Source organism: Biomphalaria glabrata, chromosome 1, assembly GCF_947242115.1.
Source record: "Biomphalaria glabrata chromosome 1, xgBioGlab47.1, whole genome shotgun sequence".
NCBI classification, from domain to species: Eukaryota; Metazoa; Mollusca; class Gastropoda; family Planorbidae; genus Biomphalaria; species Biomphalaria glabrata.
The window spans coordinates 1,944,940-1,964,462 of record NC_074711.1 but is presented as its reverse complement, the minus strand read 5'-3'; the positions used below and the strand labels follow the sequence as shown (position 1 = coordinate 1,964,462).

Genomic DNA, 19,523 nt, shown 5'->3' with positions numbered 1-19,523 from the left:
GTGAAGACTAGAACAAACTCCAAACCAGGTCCGTTATGTTTGTCCTTAAAACAGGGACACACGCACTAATTTTTCAAAAGGTGGGCTGGATGGAGAAACGTCAGTTTTAGCGGCCCCGCTTCCTCTAATGTCTGCTTAATTGAGTCCCTAGCTGCTCTCGTCACACAAGCCTCCATGATATCTGAATTCAAGAAACGGGCGTGTGTTTAAATAGCAGAAGCACTTCGAGCAGTACGGTGGGGGGGGGGGGGGGGAGGAGGAAGTAATCGCTGATTGTGTGTGTCTGACGGATCTTACGTGTTAGCACAATGGCATTATCGTCTGCTGTGTCACAAGATGGCGAGCCTCCGTTCTGCAAAATTATCTCCCCCTGCCCAAGCCCCCCCCCCCCCCCATCCATTCCACACAAAGCTGTAATCGTACGAGGGGAGATAATCATCAAATCAATGGCTCTGTTATTTTATGGTAAATAGTAATAGCGAGAGGGAGTAAGGGGGAGAGAGAGAGAGAGAGAGAGATCAATGAACACAATGCTGGCCCCTGGTAACGACCGCGACTTGGTCTCGTGCCGAGCAGAAGGGATCACTTTTGTTCATGTTCGCGTCATAATCTGAAACTCTTTTGTCAATGGAGTTTTTTTTTTTTTTTTTTCCACAACGTAATGGCAAGGTAAATAACTCCGTTTGATGAGACCATCGACATTATCTCCCCCTTTAAAAAAAAATATTTTTTTTTTACAGATGCCCGTGATTGAGAAAAGTTTTAATGAAAATTTAAAAGTTTTCGATAAAGGAAAAAAAATACTCGTGTATGCAAATATTATTTATATTCGGTATTTGCCCTAAGTATGTCTACTTAGAATCACATTTACTAAGTATAATACGCTGAATTACAAACTAGCCAACGTATTATGCAAGTTGTAATAGACCAGTTCTGATACTCAAAAACACACTATATTTTTCACGGAATAACATACACACATTGCTGTGACTTTTCCGTTCCCCCAGAAATTGTCTGTCTGCCTTAGCCCAAACCTCTGTCAGGACGGCAAGAGATGACGGGGCCAGGATTCAAACTCGTGACCAACGGTCGACAGTCCCAAGCGCATACCACTCTACCTGGCATCGAATGTTCGTGTGTTAGCCCAGAGGTTCTCAAACTCTTTTGACCCAGGACACCCTTTATCTAACAAAAAACTCGTTCACTGCCCCCTTAGAGAAAAAGCTACATAGATGCGCAGTATATGAATTACTAATGTAAAAAAAAACAAAATAAAAAACATTTTGTTCAAAGAATATTTGTAAGTAGCAACCGCAAAATAACTCAGTTTGATGAGACCATCGACATTATCTCCCCTTTTAATTTTTTTTTTTCTTCTTACAGATGCCCGTGATTGAGAAAAGTTTTAATGAAAATTTAAAACAGTTTTCGTTAAAGGAAAAAAAAATACTTGTCGACCGTTGGTGACGAGTTTGATTCTTGGCCCCGTCATCTCTTGCTGTCCTGGCAGAGGTTTGGGATGGCTGCCTGGTCGTGCGGTTTGCACGCTGGACTGTCGTTCAGATTCATCGATAGTCCCGGGTTCAAACCCTGCCCGCTCCCATCCCCCGTCGTCCTGCGGGAGGTTTGGACTAGGAAGTAAATTATCTTCAACTCTGAAGGAACATCCGAAACTTATAAAACATTTTTACAACAAATGTTCACGAGAAAAAAATTTAGTCGGATTCCTTTTTATTTTTGTACGAGGTTCATTGCGGCCCTGAATCAAGGTTGCCCCAATTAAGGCGCGGTCAGGCGACGCCATTCGTTAAAGAAGGCTTCAACCAATGCCCCACGGGTTGCAACGATTGGTTTCAGGTCAGGGCGCCTCATGTGCTCCCAAACTCCGCGGGCTTTTTGGGGACCTATCCCAGCACTCAAATCATTTTGCCATTTGCAGTGTGGGTACTAACTCGTTCCGGTATAGTACGCTGAATTTTTTGAGACAAAGGGTAACAATTTGGAAAAGCGTTCGACCGTAGGTCTGTGAGTAGATCTAGAGTTTGCACTGAGTGGCGCTCTGGGTCTAGAGATAGTGCTGAAACAGTTACGGATGAAGGAAAAAGTTCAGATCAGGCACGACGGGAATAACAAGGCTCCTAATTGATGTGACCTCTTCCTGCAATTATTAAGTTTGCTAAGCAATGAAAATAGTTTTTTTTGTGCAAAACATACACAGAAGAGCCTAATAACTCAGATCAGATCAGTCTGTAAAGTGTTCTTTATGATCGAGATCTTGGACTAACAAAATAAAAATAAAAATTCTTTTTGTTTTAAAAAAAAGGCCTATCTAAGGGGAATAACTGTGTATTTATAGCCATATACATCTATGCTGCAATCAATAAATCAATAAATTAATTATTTTAGTCGGTTAATTTTTGATTGATTAATATGTTGTTAAGAATAATGAATAAATTGTGCAAAGTTTCAATTCGATCCGAGAACGGGAAGTGGTAGAAATCACGTGTACGAAAATCTGTACCAGACAGACATACAGACAGACAGAGTTGATAAAAATTGTGTAACAAGAACACGAGGGATAGAGTAAGAGGAAAAGTTAGTACATTCACTGGAAAGCTTTATATCTTTAAATATCTTTAAATATCTTTATATCTTTAAATATCTTTATATCTTTAAATATCTTTAAATATCTTTATATCTTTAAATATCTTTATATCTTTAAATATCTTTAAATATCTTTATATCTTTAAATATCTTTATATCTTTAAATATCTTTATATCTTTAAATATCTTTAAATATCTTTAAATATCTTTACATCTTTAAAAGACGAGAGGCGACTTGCTAGTTTTGTCTTATATGTTTCGGATTTTCCTTCATAATTGAAGATTCTTACATCATAGTGGAAACAAAACCTCCCACTGTAAGGTGGGGGATGGCAGCGGACAGGTTTCGAACCCAAGGACCATTTAGACGGCTGTGCAAAGCGCAAACCACACGACCTAATACAGCCATTTAAAGTAGGCCAACCCTATTTTCTGCTTGTTGCGAATTGGCGATGTTTTCTGCTTGTGTGTATAGATCTAGAACTCACGTTACTACTCGGCTTTAATTGCGTTCTGTATTTCCAAATTACTTCCATGAGGTTTCAAGTCAAATAATTTCCACGGCGTTGTTTATCTTCCTTTAAAGCTCTGGCATTCAATGCAGGCATTATCTCGTGAGTAAATATAGCACATACACTCCTCTCTCTCTCTCTCCCTCCTCTCTCTCTCTCCTCTCTCTCACCTCTCTCTCTCCTCTCTCTCACCTCTCTCTCTCTCCTCTCTCTCTCTCCTCTCTCTCACCTCTCTCTTTCTCTCCTCTCTCTCTCCTCTCTCTCCTCTCTCTCCTCTCTCTCTCTCCTCTCTCTCACCTCTCTCTCTCCTCTCTCTCTCTCTCCTCTCTCTCACCTCTCTCCTCTCTCTCTCTCCTCTCTCTCACCTCTCTCTCTCCTCTCTCTCTCTCCTCTCTCTCACCTCTCTCTCTCCTCTCTCTCACCTCTCTCTCTCCTCTCTCTCACCGCTCTCTCTCTCCTCTCTCTCTCTCCTCTCTCTCACCTCTCTCTTTCTCTCCTCTCTCTCTCTCCTCTCTCTCTCTCCTCTCTCTCTCCTCTCTCTCTCTCTCCTCTCTCTCCTCTCTCTCACCTCTCTCTCTCTCCTCTCTCTCTCTCCTCTCTCTCACCTCTCTCTCTCTCCCCTCTTCACACAAACACACACACAACTTTGTTAATACGTCAGCAAATAATTATTTCTACCTCCCGTACCTGCAGACACGTCGTCACCAGCCATGTTGTCCTTTACACACGGCGATCGGGCGCTGAGGCTGGGGGGGTGCTGATGTCAGGACACCGACCACTTCTGCTCTGTCCCGCGCTGACCTCATCGCACCGCTCGCTGGTCGCCACGGGTCACCGCTCGCGAATAAGTTCGCTGGTCAGTGTGTAACACCTTAATCACATAGAACGACATTGCGGGGGGGGGGGGGGGGGGGGGCATGGCCTGGCGTTGTAGGCCTTGTAGGGCTCGGTAGAAGATGTCGGCTGTAAGACCGTGTCTTTTCTCAAAGCTTATTTCAACTCGTCTGTCAGATACTAATTAAGGGCACGCCCTATCTCCCATTCTCGAAACAAGTTCAACTTTGACCCTATTAGTCATTGTCGATGATAACACACGAATCAATTTTAAAACAACAATTAGCTTCTTTTAAATAGTGGTAATTAATTAATTTAGTTTGATATCAAAAACGGGGGAAATAAATCTTACAATATTGATGGATAATGATGTAAATATGAGTTCTTCCCCTTAGTGAAGCTTTATGGGGTTTTTTTTTGTGGGTTTTTTTTAAGTATGTTTTGTGTGTTGAGTTGTTTTCATGTTGGAAGCAATCTATTCTTAAGATCACTGGCCCCTTTCAAAAGACAACACTGACCCCTTTCAAAAGACAACACTGACCCCTTTCAAAAGATAACACTGACCCCTTTCAAAAGATAACACTGACCCCTTTCAAAAGACAACACTGACCCCTTTCAAAAGACAACACTGACCCCTTTCAAAAAAAAACACTGACCCCTTTCAAAACACATCACGACCCCCTTCAAAAGACAACACTGACCCCTTTCAAAAGACAACACTGACCCCTTTCAAAAGAGAACACTGACCCCTTTCAAAAGACAACACTGACCCCTTTCAAAAGACAACACTGACCCCTTTCAAAAGACAACACTGACCCCTTTCAAAAGACGACACTGACCCCTTTCAAAAGACAGCGGTGTTGCTAGAGGGGTGCGGACCCCACCAGTTGACACACAACTCTAGCAGCGTCTCTGCTATCAAAAACTCTGTGGGAAAACCCAACACATCATCAGTGATGATAATTTACAAACCAAAGGAGGGGGGGGGGGGGGAAACAGGCCGAGGTGTGTTTGGCAATGAAAGATAAGATAATATTAATGAAATGATTTGTTTGAATGTAACCCGTTAGCTAAATGGATTACTTTGTATAAAACAACATAATCCTAGAAAAGTTCTAGGCCAGGGCTCCTCAAACTTTGAAGTATATGGCGCATTGGTGAATGGATGAAAAACTGTCCTTTTCAACCTGAATACAAGATTACTATAAGTATAGAACCTTTGTATCAAGTTTTAAGGCCATTGGCTTATTTTCATTAATGGGGTCTCTTGTATATCCGGTGAGGCTCGGTGGCTGAGCGGTAAAAGGATTGGCTTCCGAACTGGTGGCCCCGCGTTTGAATCCTGGTGAAGACTGGGATTTTTAATTTCGGGATCTTTGGGCGCCTGTAGAGTCCACCCAGCTCTAATGGGTACCTGACATTAGTTTGGGAAAAGTAAAGGCGGCTGGTCGTTGTACTGGCCACATGACACCCTCGTTAACCGTTGGCCACAGATCGCAAGGTCTGAAAGGGAACCTTACTTCTACTTGTATATCCGGCGTACATAGTAGGAAAGTATTGATAAGCTATGTTGGTCTCCTTCAGTCCTAGAACGACTAAGATTCATCTCCTAGAAGGACTAAGGTTCATCTCCTAGAACGACTAAGGTTCGTCTCCTAGAACGACTAAGGTTCATCTCCTAGAACGCTTGTTGATGTGACTGTGGAGCCCTTATTCTAGAGAGTCAATCCAGTCAACATATGGCCTCCTTCAGTCGCGAAGCGACTATGGATCATCTTGGTGAGATGAATGCCTGGGCATTAGCTGTGGTCGGAACGATGTCGCCCACACATCAGTTCCCCCCTCTCCACGCAGCTGATGTATCCAAAGGAACGGCAGTGCCGATACAGTTTGGGGTCAGCGGCATCTCAGGTTCTGCCAGGGTGTAAGCACTGTGTGCTGCAAACTGCCTTAGGGTCGCCAGCTCCTGATTTTTCCTCAGGGTTGACTCCCGAAGCCTTTCCCATGATTGGGTAGAGCTGCAAGGCAACAGAGGTTTGAATTCAGCCAACATATATCGCAGGTTAAAATGGCATTCGCTTTTGGCCGGCCCTAACAATTGCGGGGCCCTATGCGAAACTTTTTGCGCGGGGCCTAGTCTGAGTGGGAATAAGGATAATATGTGAAAATTAAGATTTTGTATTAGAAAAGAAATTCGACTTTGAGTTTTATCAAATTAGCTTTACTTTACGAACCTTGCAACCTATTGCATATTTATATGCTAGTGACTAGAAAAGTAAATAAAGTATTGGAACTTCCAATTAAGGTAAAAAATTCGGCCGATTAGGCCTATTACATTTTTACGTGAAAGCTGACAATGCCTTTTTTTTCTTTTATCGCGCGTAGGATTGGCGTTTTCCGCACCCACAAATGACTATTTTGTCTATTTTTCAGGAGATTTGTGAGTTTTCAGGAGATTTCAATAAATTCAGGAGATTTCCAGGAATTTTTCGTATATATTTTGCAATTTAATAATTACACCTAGAATTAGCGCGGGGCCTATTAAAGCGCATAGGTTGCAATGGCATAAGAGCTTAGGCTAATACTTTTTCACTGTCCATGGCGTACTTGCTCACCATCTCTCTCCACCTAGTGCGGTCTAGAGCTATGTCTTCCCAGCAGTCAGCGTCAATGCCCGCTGCTCTGAGGTCCTGTTTAATTACATATATCGGAGGTGGGGAGGACCAGTTTTTTCTTGAACCAGTCGCAAGTTGACCATAAAGGATGACTCTTGGGATACGCTTGTCCTCCATCCGGCGGACATGATCAATCCAGTGCAGGCGAAGTTGTCTGAGGATTGTAAAGATGCTGGCTTATTCCCAGATTTGAAAAAAAAAAAGAAAGAAAACAGTGTATATATCTAGGTTAGTGTAACTTTTTCATATTTAAATATAGAGAATGGAGCTCTATTGTTTGTAAAACAAAGACATTTTTAATATACGGTTGGTAAGTGAATTTTGAATATATCTTCCTTGACAACGCCTTTTTTTTTTTGTCAATTTATTTGTACAAATCCTAATCCTCTCAATCTTTACTTTCCATTACATTTCTCTATATCGCTTGCCTTTTTTTTCCCCTCCAAGTACCTAATTGCTTAAAGAACGTAAACCGAACCGTCAAAATAAAAATGTAAGCAAAGTACAGACTACTATGATTAGCTTTGGTTTCAAATCTATGAAACTCTATGGACCTATGATTTTAAAAATAGAAAAGGGGCGACAACTAAAGAGACAGGAAGAAGAAAATAGCAGACGGATTCTGAATAAATTTTTCAAACAGTTGCTGTTCAGAACAGAGAATACAGGCGTGCTAAATAAAATTGTGTCAGAAACTTGAGAAGGTCACATGATATTCAAACCCGTTGATATTTCTGTCATCTATGAGGAAGACTTGAACTAGACGAAATGGCTGAGGACATTTTCTATAAACTGCATCGTGAATTGTTCTATTTAATTCAAACACATTTAGACCTGATCTGAAACACGCTCATGAAGCCTTTGGCCGAAATGTGTTTGCTGGCCACACGTACTGCAGATGCAACAGACGATACACACGTGTGTTCTGAACAGCAACTGTTTGAAAATTTTATTCAGAATCCGTCTGCTACTTTCTTCTTCCTGTCTCTTTAGTTGTCGCCCCTTTTCCATTTTTAACATCATACTTTTTTTTGTGTCGTTCATTCTTCTGACAGTTTTTTTTTAAGTAAACTTTTTAATCAATCCAACATTTGGATGATTCATGAGGAGGGGTGGAGAAGGGGGGGGGGGAGGCCAGAAGGAAAAAAAAACATCTGGGTATTGGTAAGCTGGGGGGAAAGAGAAGCCGGCATTTACCACACCGCACATGAGCACTCTCCCGCGCCCTGCCCTAGTCCTACCCCCCAGTCTCCCGCTGTGTCATTGTTTCTTTGTGGAGAGAAAGAAAAAAATATGAAAACACCTGACGCAACGTGGCATGGCGTGGGGGCGGAGGGGACAGGGCGCTGGGTACGGCCTAGGTGAGCCCATGTGTGAGCGCGTGCTGAGTGGAGCGTATGTGTTTAGGGTCCCGATTCGTGCCTGAGCCTGTGCGCGTATTCATCAGTGATGCAGCATTTATTGGCTCTTCCAGGCGTGAGTGCATAGCGCCATCTTGCGAGTTGCGCGTGATACGCGCTGACACAATGAAACTATCGTTTTGGGGTTGGAGAGTAGCGCGTCGCGCACTGTTCATCAAGCCGCCAGCGTTGTCCTTAGCGATCGTCTGCTGAGCTCTGGGATTGATTTTTTTTTTTGTAAGCCGTCAATTAACTATGTCAAAGGTAGGGGTCAGGTGGGCTCCCTGGGGTGGAGGGACGTATTGTTTGACTTGATAGCAGAAGTGTAGTAACTTAGCATTGTTCAACTGCAGTATCATAATAATGGACAAGTTTCGACATGTTTCTTTCCTGTCATCCAGTCTACCATTCTTGCGCTAACATTGTCAGCTAAAAAAAAAACAATGGCGCGTAGAACACCTGTTTTATCGACCGTAACATTTTGCGTACGTACCGGCCGGAAAGTATTTATTTCTAATTTATAACTTGTGTCAATTAGCTGCGCATGCGCAGGCTCGCGTGCAGCTCGAAGCACTTCTGGGTAGAATTTGAAAGGTCAACAAGGTAACCTTTGTCCTTTTCTTTTTTTCTGGATTTTTTTTTTCCTTCTCAATTTGATGCGTCACAACGCAGGAGATCAATGTCAATGGAGTCTTGGTTTTTCTAAAGCTTAGAGTTTCTTCTCTCTAAGTAACGTGAAAAAACATTTTATGGACATCGTCTATAACAGTGATGCCCTAAATACGGTCCGCGGGCCAGATCCGGCCCGCAACGTGGTTCTATCCGGCCCGCCATGGTAATAATGATAATAATCCTAAATACTTTGATTTGTAAAGAAAGTGTGGCTGTTTAAAAAAAAGTAAACCTATAAACGGCTATATAAACAAATATGACGCCATTCTTGCTTTGAGCCGCGAATAAAAGATTGTTAAACTACGCCTAGAGATTGTAGGATCGATGGGAATATTTACCAGAAAGAGACAAGAAAATGAGACGGTGGAAAATAGCTACAATGATAATTGATGTTCACATTTTAAGTAGAGAAATGAAGCCATTTTCCGACGCGTAAAAAACAAAGATCAACTTCAAATATCCATTAAAGAGATCCAATACAATTGTTTCAGGTCAATTTCATTTCGTTTTTTTTTGTACCTTTTCGGTCATGTGGCCAGTGACACGAGTGTCGTAAACGAAAATGGCCCGCCGGTCGAATTAGGTTGGGCACCACTGGTTTATAATATATACACTTTAATTTCAAAGAAAGGAACGAGGGGAGGATTCGCCATTGATTTAGTAGCCAACTAGAGGGCACCGCGGCTGTCCTCAAGAGGACGGGGGGCAGAAGACGTTAAGAAAACGTTAAAAGAACGGCTTTGTCCGCATCAGATGTGGGAAAATATGCAGGTCGCAGCTGGGTCTGCGTAGCCACGTGAAACACTGGACTCGTCCGTAATCTTCGGAATCGAAGACATTGCCATTAGTGAGCACCAGTTCTATATGAAGAAAGTTGGTCGTTGTCCTACTAGCACCCTTGGTAACCATAACTGATAGAAACTGCTTTTACATTATCGCCCATTGAAATGAAGAAACTAATAGTCAATACAATAAATGAGAAACGGACAAACGCTCATCCCAATCACAAGAAAGATGATGCCTATTATAAGCTATCCCGACAAGATCAACGTCAAATCTTTCGACTCAGGACCGGACACAACAGAATGAGACAACACATGCACCGGAAGCTCAAAATTGGATCCAGTGAAATCTGCCCATGTAGAGTGTCACCAGAGAATGCTGACCATGTCCTCCAAAACTTTTCTCTTTACCATGAGGCCCGTGCAAGACACTGGCCCCAAAACACATCCAATAGAAAGAAAACTATATGGAGAGCTCCCTGATTTGGAAACCACTGCGCAGTTCATCTTATATATTGGTCTATTCATCTGAACGCTCCAACATAACAAGTAGAACAAGGAAGAAGAAGAAAAAAATCCTCCCAATATCCCGCGAGATCTGAAGAGAACATCTACTTTATTACGTGTGGTGGACACTGTTACACTCTAGAGCAGGGGTTCTCAACCTGTGGGTCGCGACCCCCCTTGGGGGTTCGAATGACGATTTCTCAGGGGTCGCCTAAGACCATCGAAAATGTGGATTGTTTTTGTCTATTCTTCTATTGCTGTGTGTGTGTGTGTGTTTGGAGGGGGTCGCGGCAGAGTGGGGGATTGTAAAAAGGGGTCGTCGGGCTTAAGTGGTTGAGAACCGCTGCTCTAGAGAGTGGCGAGATAGGGCATTGGGTAACTTTAAAATTGTTGTTTAGTGGACGTTATAAATGGATGTCCCCTGATTTTTTTTTTCATTAACACAGAGACACATTTCCAAGTTTTTATTAAATATCGCTTCTTTAACCCTTAAAGTGCTGAGCTGTTTTACAATGAGTGCATACGAATTGGAATGACAATTCTGATGTTTAGAGGCTAAACTACCACACGCGTTTTAAGGGTTAAACATAGATTACAGAAAGAAAAAAAATAGAACCTTGTAGATTAACCGTCGCTTGCCTGTAGTAGATCTAGATCACCTAGTAGTCCTGTTTCTGTAAACCAGTGGTTCTCAAATTATTCCAGTACTTCATGGAACACTTTTTCAGCCTGGCGGAACACTAGGGTTCCGGGGAACACAGTTTGGGAAACACTAGTAGAAACATTCCCCAAGTTCCTGGTCTCACACCGATCATCACGACATCGACCCAGTCACAATCAATCGACCCAAAACACAATCAATCGTTTGCATCTTTCTTCTTGCCCATTACTTCCCAGATGATCCTGGGTCGTCCTCACCCTCCCTTTTGCCTTTTTTTAAGCTCCCGTTGAAAGAGTATTGTGTATTTGCATATTTCTGCTTCTATTCACAAAGTTCAGTCGTTGTAAGTAGGTCAGTCGTTGCTTTTTAACCTCGATCTCAGAGCAAATGCCAGTCTCTACCAAGACAAGCTTTCAAATGTCACTGCAGACGTTATTGTACAAGTTATAACCTGTCTCAGCTATGTCTCAGCCATGTCTCGGCTATGTCTCAGTCACGTCTCAGCTATGTCTCAGCCATGTCTCGGCTATGTCTCAGTCACGTCTCAGCTATGTCTCAGCCATGTCTCGGCTATGTATCAGTCACGTCTCAGCTATGTCTCAGTCATGTCTCAGCTATGTCGCAGCTTTGTCTCAGCTATATCTCAGCTATCTCAGTCATGTCTCAGCTATGTCTCTGTCATGTCTCAGCTATGTCGCAGCTTTGTCTCAGCTATGTCGAAGCTTTGTCTCAGCTATGTCTCAGCTATCTCAGTCATGTCTCAGCTATTTCTCAACCATGTCTCATATATGTCTCAGCCATGTCAATATTGTCTTTTAAATGCTATTTATTTCGCCTGCACTTGTGTTTTTCGATAAATATTTATATTTCTACGACTACTGTATTATATTCTTTGACTTTATTCCTTGAGACCAATTCTAACTTTCTGTTTTACCTCCACAGAGCCCCAAATTAAATGCTTCGACAGAGCCCCATTTTGGACGTCGCTAAAAAGATCAAGTATCGCCAAGAATAGAACATAGACATCTATTTGTTGTATTTTTTCCAGTTCAGGAATTATGGCCCTTGTATTTATTATGTGCAACTTATTTAGTATATTCATTTTATTGTAAAGTTCTGCTGAGCAGCCTACAAAGAAGCCAGCCTATATGCAAATTTCGAAAAGTTTAATAAAGATTTGTTTTAACAATATTATTTTGTTGGTACGGAGTATTTACATGACACTTACTTAGTAGCTGTATATGTAATTGCCACATATTATTCATTGTAGTATTTTACATGTGATTCTGGTTAGAGATACTGGTCTGTAGTTTCATGGATCAGATTTTTCTCCTTTTTTTTTTAATAGAGGAGTGACTTTAGTTTCTTTCCTGTCTCTCAGTATCATACCTTGATGAAATGATACACCTGAAAAAGTATTTTGAATACTGGTACTAGCTCGGAGCCTACTTCTTTAAGCAAGCTTGCTGGCTTACCATCAGGTCCAGATGCTATTATAGCAAGTTTTTGTTTTTTTTTAATCAGAAAACGTGTCCATTAGGCTGCTAGTCATTGAAGTCACCACAGACTCCTTTGGCTACCATTGTGACTTACTTTAAGATTTTTCTCTGGATCATTCAATATTGAACGTTTGTTTTTTTCCTCCTGGTCATGTGACCTAGACTTCTTCATTAGGAAGTCGCGAACCAATCGTCGACATGGTTTGTTGTAGCTCCATGACACACGTGGAGTTTGAACCAATCATTTACTTCGGTGCTGATCAATACTGGCACACTGACTCACTGTAACATACACACTTACACACACACACTTACACACATATACCTGGCATCGATTAAATTTACCCCCAAAGTCTTACCGCCTTCAGGCAAGTAAGAGTTAAACCAGAAATTAAAAAAAAAAAATAATAATAAAGGGAAAGAAATCCATTATCCATTGATGTTCTGGCCCAGCAGACGAGAAACACATGAAAGAGAAGAAGTCAGAGAAATCAATATCCGAAGAAATCAATGGAATGCTGAGTCATTCTGCCACCTCTTGTTCCCCCCACCCCCCTCTTTCTCTTCCCTTATCATTCTTTCTTTTTTTTTCTTCCTTTTATTTTTGCTGGCTCCCGTAGTGAAAAGCCGATATTGGGTTTTTGTTCTGTCTGTTCGTATGTCACGTTTAGAAGTGAAATAATAGTGGAAATCTGATTTCAACATCGCGATGTCTTGTGCACGAAAGTGCAACAGCAAGTTTTGCGATTTCCTTCGTTTTCTTATCTTATCTTATCTCATCTTATCTCATCTTATCTTATATATTACAGACGTTACTTCAAAAAAAAAAAAAGATAATTACGTCCTACGCATTTCATGTGCCAATCTAGTCATGTATGTTGATCAATGACTGAAACTCTGCTAAGCCGTTGGTTTTCCTGGCTGATTCAGGCAACCCATTCCATTCTCTAGTGGCACTAGAGAAGACTTTGTAAAAATTTTTCTAGCGTATGGAATAAGAAATGTGTCTCTATCCTTGTGTCTTTCTGGGTATTTCATTAGGTTTGTATTTGGGTATGCAGACGACTGAGACCACTGATCTATATATATTAGACCTAGACTGGACATGATAATCTCTAACACTACAAAAAAATGTTGTGAAAAACTTCAAAAAGAAATTCAAAAAAGCTGAAATAAGGCGTTGTTTTGTAAAGTAGTTATAAGAAGTAAAGTTGTTTTTTTCAACCCTAACCTATGTAACATATAATTTAATTTTTAGATCTAGATCTAGTAATTGAACATCGAAAATAAGAGCACTCTCGTCTTATAATTATTATTTTTGCATTTTTTAAATAAATAATCTAGAATGATCTAGGTAATGTACATAAGATGATTAAAATCAACAGATTTGAATTTTTCGATCTAGGATTGTCGAAACATTATCACAATAAAAACTAACAAGAAATTTGCTTTATTTCATAGATTTGCTTGAATATATAGTTCTGTGATTAATAGCCCATTCATTCTATTTAAAATCATCAGAATGGTATTTTTTTTTTTTTAAACTTAGGAAACTAAAGATCATGACTTTTCTAGGACAGAAAAGATCGATTTTCCTAGACTCGGGGCGACTTCCCTTACAGCTTGAAAAAGAGTTGCAGGCATATCAATGTGTGATAATATCACTATTGGATAAAAATTAGTTTCCGTATTCCAATCTAGGTATTATATATATATAAGGCTGAGATATATATAACATTTAAAAAACAATTAAGATTATTAGAGATTTCATAAAATAAAACCATAAGCCATTAATCACACGATAAATATAGTGTTCAGAATGTGAAAGTATGACTAAGGCTATAACTCACTCACATTCGCCTATGTAGTGTATCTTGTGTACACACAAAGGAAAGTGTTGAATAAAGTATGTTTTTTTAAAGGTGATAGTTTTTGCGCATATTTTGGCACTGTAAGATGAATTAATCTAAGATCTTTCGTTTCCAGATATTTTTTAAGTTTTATTTTAGCGGCCCCCGAAAGGGGAAAAGACGCTATTAGTTTTGTGCGAAATGTCTGTCCGTCCATCCCGTTTAGATCTCGTAAACTAGAAAAGATAATGAAAATCCGACATCATAATATTTTAGACCATTCAAAGTTCTGATGCAACGGCTACTTTTTTTTTTTTTCTGAAAGCAAAAAATCTCATTTTTAAAATGAGTTATGCAAGCAGTTTTTAAAAGAGAAAAAAGCTAATTAGTATGCATCATAATTTAGACCTAATTTAAAACGAATAGTAATTTTGTAAACTTTATTTTCCTCCACTTTTTTTTATAGTGAAATGAAGTAATTTTTTATTTTGAGTATTGAGCTTTTTCAAAACAATTAGATTCATTATAAGACATCAGTTAGGCCAGGGGAGGCGCGGTGGCTAGGTGGTAAGGCGCTTGGCTTCCGAACCGGAGGTCCCGGGTTCGAATCCTGGTGAAGACTGGGATTTTCAACTTTGGAATCTTTGGGCTCCTCTGAGTCCACTCAGCTCTAATGGGTGCCTGTTATAGTTATAGTGTTTTTTTGTTTGGTGTAATGCACAAATTGTAAGACAAATTTCCTTACGGATAATAAAGATTATTAATATTATTAGTTGGGGAAAAGTAAAGGCGGTTGGTCGTTGTGCTGGCTACATGACACCCTCGTTAACAGTAGGCCACAAAAAACAGATGAACTTTACATCATCTGCCCTATAGACCACAAGGTCTGAAGGGGAAACTAGTTAGACCAGATTCACATTTAACTTTACATTCACTTTCACCTATTCTTTGATCTGCGGGACCGTTGGGGCACTACACAAGATCTGTTAACCTTCTTTCTCCATTCGCATCTCTTATTTGTCTTTGATATAATTTCATTCGGATGTTCTTTCTGAAAATATTGATACCTGCCTGGGTGGACCACTTCGGGGACGATTTTGTGTTTGTGTTTCTGTGCAAACTGTCTTTTGTAACATTGTTAATACTGATTTCATAATATTTATTTTGCAATTATATACAGACTACGGTACCAATTTATATTCTAGTTTCAATTTTAAAAATGCAAGTTTGAATATCTCAAATAAAACTAGTTACAGTTATAAAATAGCTGTGTGGGTTCAAGATTATTCGCAAGACCAACAACACGCGGGCACGTTGCCCTGCCTCATCGTAGCGCCCGCGTGGAAACGGCCATTAGAGGAAGTGGCTAGGCCAGGGGTCGGCAACCCTTTGAGTCAGAAGAGCCAAAATTTACAATTTACTAAATTTCAAAGTTTTTAAAGAGCCACAAAGTTTTTTCTCGTCAAGTATAAAAAGTACTCGGATAGAAAAAGTTCTTTGATGAATAAAAACGAATCTAGAAAGAAAGAAAAAGAAACGAAAATCTACTTATTTATATATGACTAGCATTTTTCACAATAAATTAAATGATATATATATATGAGATTATTAGATAATTACTTATTATGAATGTAAATAAATTAAAAGAATTAAACATTTACATACAACACTAACTTGTACTTCAATAACAAAACAATGAACCAACAAATTCAATGGGGGCGATTGCTTTGGTTTTAGAAAGTTTGGATACATTTGGCTTATAACTTGTTGATTTTAGTTTCAAACACGACTCTAGATTTTCAATTGTTAGTTGGCTATTCTTGCAAGAGAACGCTTGATCGCATGAATATGTCGATCCGAATATGGTTAGTACTCCCATTGCCAACATTTTCACTTCACTGTAGCAAACTGGAAGACAATGCCGTGTGTCGAATATAAGTGCCTCATCTCACGGCATTTCTTTGAAAGCTGTCCACTTTTGTTGCGTTACGTACATGCATTTCTGGACCTCCAACTCTTCCAACTTGCTTTTCAAATCTGTAAATTATCCACTCCAGAAAGCTTTACTTTTTAAAGTCCAGTATCAATTCCAAATGGCTCAATATGGATTTCGTTACTATTTCTGTTAAGGATATTTACTATGAATGCTAGAATGGTATTGATGGTTTTGAAATGCTCAAATCTCTCAACAAATTCACCTTTAATTTTTTAAAAATAACTGTGATGAAGTAATTCCTGTCAACAGTTATACTGGTTTTATCGCGATATTGCTTAAGAAATTTACAATGAAGTCATTTATCGCTCTCATTAAGTAATGTTCCCCTTTCAGACCTTGCGATCTTTAGGACAGATGATGTAGAGGTCATCTCTTTCTGTGAACCACCACAACGACCAACCACATTTACTTTCCCCAACTAATGTCAGGTAATTATTAAAGCTGGGTGGGTTTAGAAGCGCTAAAAATATCCACAGATTAAAACTCCCAGTCTTCATTACGATTTTAACTCGGGACCCCGGTTCGGAAGCCAAGCTTTTTACTGCTCAGCCATCGCTCTTATCTTCTACCAAAACATCGGCTGGGTTTTCATTTTCTTGTAGTTTTAGATTCATCTCATTTACTTTTCCTGATACATCCATCATATAGTAACATTTTAGCAATCATTTGTCGTTCTCTAATTCAGGGTGATTAATACCATCCTATTTAGGAATGTATTTATTTAATCAAGCACAAATCTGGAAGTTTCAACACCATATCTGTAGAAAGCCATCGCACTTTATTGGGAAGGAGGTCGGAATACTGTCTCCATTTTGTTTAAAAATTCTTTAAACTGAAAATGGTAGAGTGCTTTCGACCAGCACTTCTAGCTGGAGTATGCATTGATACGTAAGAAATGAGTGGTGACTCGCAGATTCTCTTTTATTTTTTCTTGTCATACTTCTGGCTCCATCAGTTGCTATTGAAACGAGTTTATTTAAATCAATCTTATTGTCTTCAAGGCATTTTTGCACGACATTCGCTAAATCTTCTCCCTAGTTTGTCACGAGAGCGCTAGCAATCCTTGGGAAGACATATACCTGACAGAAAGCTAACTTGTGCCGTGTCTTTTATGTCGCAAGACGTATCTATATCATTGATAAGGCAGAAGAAAGTTTAGTTCTTCCACCTGCAAATATGTTACATTTAGAAGACACGGGTAGGGGTGCTGTGAAAATCAAGTACAAGTGGCTAAGAGATTGAATCGGTGACTAATTTTAGTTAATCGATTCAATTTTTTTTATATGGAACTAAAGAGCCGCAGCTTAACATCCAAAGAGCCGCATGTGGCTCGCGAGCCGCAGGTTGCCGACCCCTGGGCTAGGCTAAATGGGTAGCAACACAAGACTCCCGTGGGGATGCCCACGGGTAGACGAGAGTCCACCCATTGTACAGGCGGGGTTGTAAAAAAGTCCCTACGAACACGTCCCACATCCATGCGCTGTTCCTCAAAGGGACCGTTACATCAATGGCGGTTCCCGCACAGCTAGCTTGGTACAACGAAGGAAAATGGCGGAGGCTCCCGGTGCCCTCGGCCTTCGGCCATGTGCAGCCAGGCATGCGTCGGGGCCAAAGGCATTGGAAACAGCAATGTTTTACATAGGCATTGACTCGGGTCTCTCTCAAACAGAAATGTGTTCTCACAGGTTTTGTTTTTTTACTGGTTGGCGTCCAAACAGGTTTTTTTTTTTTCAAACTTAGAGCTCGAAGAGCCTTCGGCTCAGCTCTTGGACATCAACAAGACCAACAACAATATAGATGTCGACAAACACCATCATTTGTTTCCCCTTCTAAAGTAAAAAATGATCTAAAGATAGCTAACTCGACATCACAGCTGTTTACCGTATTCAGCTGTGAATCAATGTATCGGCGATTTTCATTCATGACGAAAAAAAACTATAAATAGCAAGCTTTTCGGTGTATCCGGTGTAAAAGATGGAGGAAAGTGCTGCCAAGCTAGGCTTTTTAAAAGTTCAATTGTAATTGTTGTACACTTTTATAGCGCTGCAGAATAAATTTTTGAAATTTCTTTAGTTTTTAGTTGGCAATTAGGAAGTTCACTTTAGCGTCCTTGAAGTAATTTAGTTTATCATGGAAATCTCCAATACTGTAACAGCTTATTGCGTTAATTCCTTGAGAAATGAAGATGAGAGCGTCCTAGTTCAAACCTCTTGCAAGAGATGGCAGCAGGTAGAAGTCGATCTTAAGACCGATGTGAAGACAGTTCGAAGTGCAGGCCACCATGACTCCAGTTAGTTTAAGTCTATGACTCTAAATATTTAAGTCTCCGACCAGGGGCGTAGCTATAGATTTTGGGGGTCTGGAGGAATTTATCTCTTTGGGGGTCTCTTGGATTTTGACATTCGACATCATGATGACATGAGATAATGTACTTAATAAATATATATATAACTCTACATTCAAATTGGTACAGTATATCAGTAAAATTAACAGGAAATAATCATTAAGACTCTTTTAATGAATAGGCCTTATACCGTTGTTTATTGGCAAAATGATGCATAAGTGACAAATCTCAAGTCATATCGCTTCACGTCGTGCTTTCTGTGCAGCAAAAGGCATCTATAACATCATCTACATCGATAGTGTCTAATATTTGTGACTTCACTGACATTAAAGCCATGCTAAGCCTTTCTTGCGTCATTGTGCTCCTGGGATAGTTTTATGATTAACTTGAGCTTTGAGAATGATCTCTCACATGACTCAATGGAAGTGGCCTGAGTTAGCGGTATTCGAATGGATGTTGCAAGGTTTGAGCACACATCATTACCATTTTACCCCCCCCCCCCGTTTTTTTTTCCTTCTCAACTGGGGATAGTTTTAAAAATATTATTATATATATTATTATTATGAAAAGAACTCGGGACGTAACGTGGATAACATTGGCGCTAGCGTATCGATTCCCATTGGTAGACACGTTACTTCTGCTAAATAATTGAAAGTGCTAATTGGCAACTGGTCTGGTAGGAACCTGCTGGTTTTACTGAGACATGAAAACTGGCAAGTGTTTCGACGGGATTCCCTGACTTAGCAAAAGTGTTTACTATGGTTGCCTGACTTAGCAAAAGTTTACTATAGTTGCCTGACATAGCAAAAGTTTACTGTGGTTGCCTGACTTAGCAAAAGTCTACTGTGATTGCCTGACTTAGTAAATACATTAGTGCTATAGAACTCTCCTTCGTATGGAGACACCAAGTCACATTTTCTTAATCTCTATATGTGTGTGTTTCTCTCGAACTTACAATCAGGTCTAATTTCAAATATTAATAATAAAATACAGTGGTGCCCAAACTGCGGCCCGCGGACCACATCTGGCCTGTGGCATGACGCTACCAGGCTCTTCGAAACTTTGGCACACCGTGCGCAATGAAGCCACAAAGGGTCGCCTCCGATTTTTTTACAGTGATGTGACCCGTGACCTTTGTGTCAGAAACTGTACCTGGCCCCCGGGCTGAAACAAGATGGGCATCACTG

The 19,523-nt window shown here is 40.2% G+C and overlaps 1 protein-coding gene across 3 annotated transcripts in view; it reads left to right on the top strand.

Annotated features, from left to right (window-relative positions):
• LOC106059014 (WD repeat-containing protein 93-like) overlaps window positions 1–11,838 on the top strand; it is a 54,369-nt gene extending 42,531 nt beyond the window's left edge. For all 3 annotated transcript variants that reach the window (XM_056045311.1, XM_056045245.1, XM_056045179.1), the window contains exon 17: window positions 11,590–11,838. In XM_056045311.1, the coding sequence (XP_055901286.1) occupies window positions 11,590–11,637 (48 nt within the window). In that variant the 3' untranslated portion in view covers window positions 11,638–11,838. The remainder of the gene's footprint in view (window positions 1–11,589) is intronic.
• The last annotated feature ends 7,685 nt before the right edge of the window (window positions 11,839–19,523 follow it).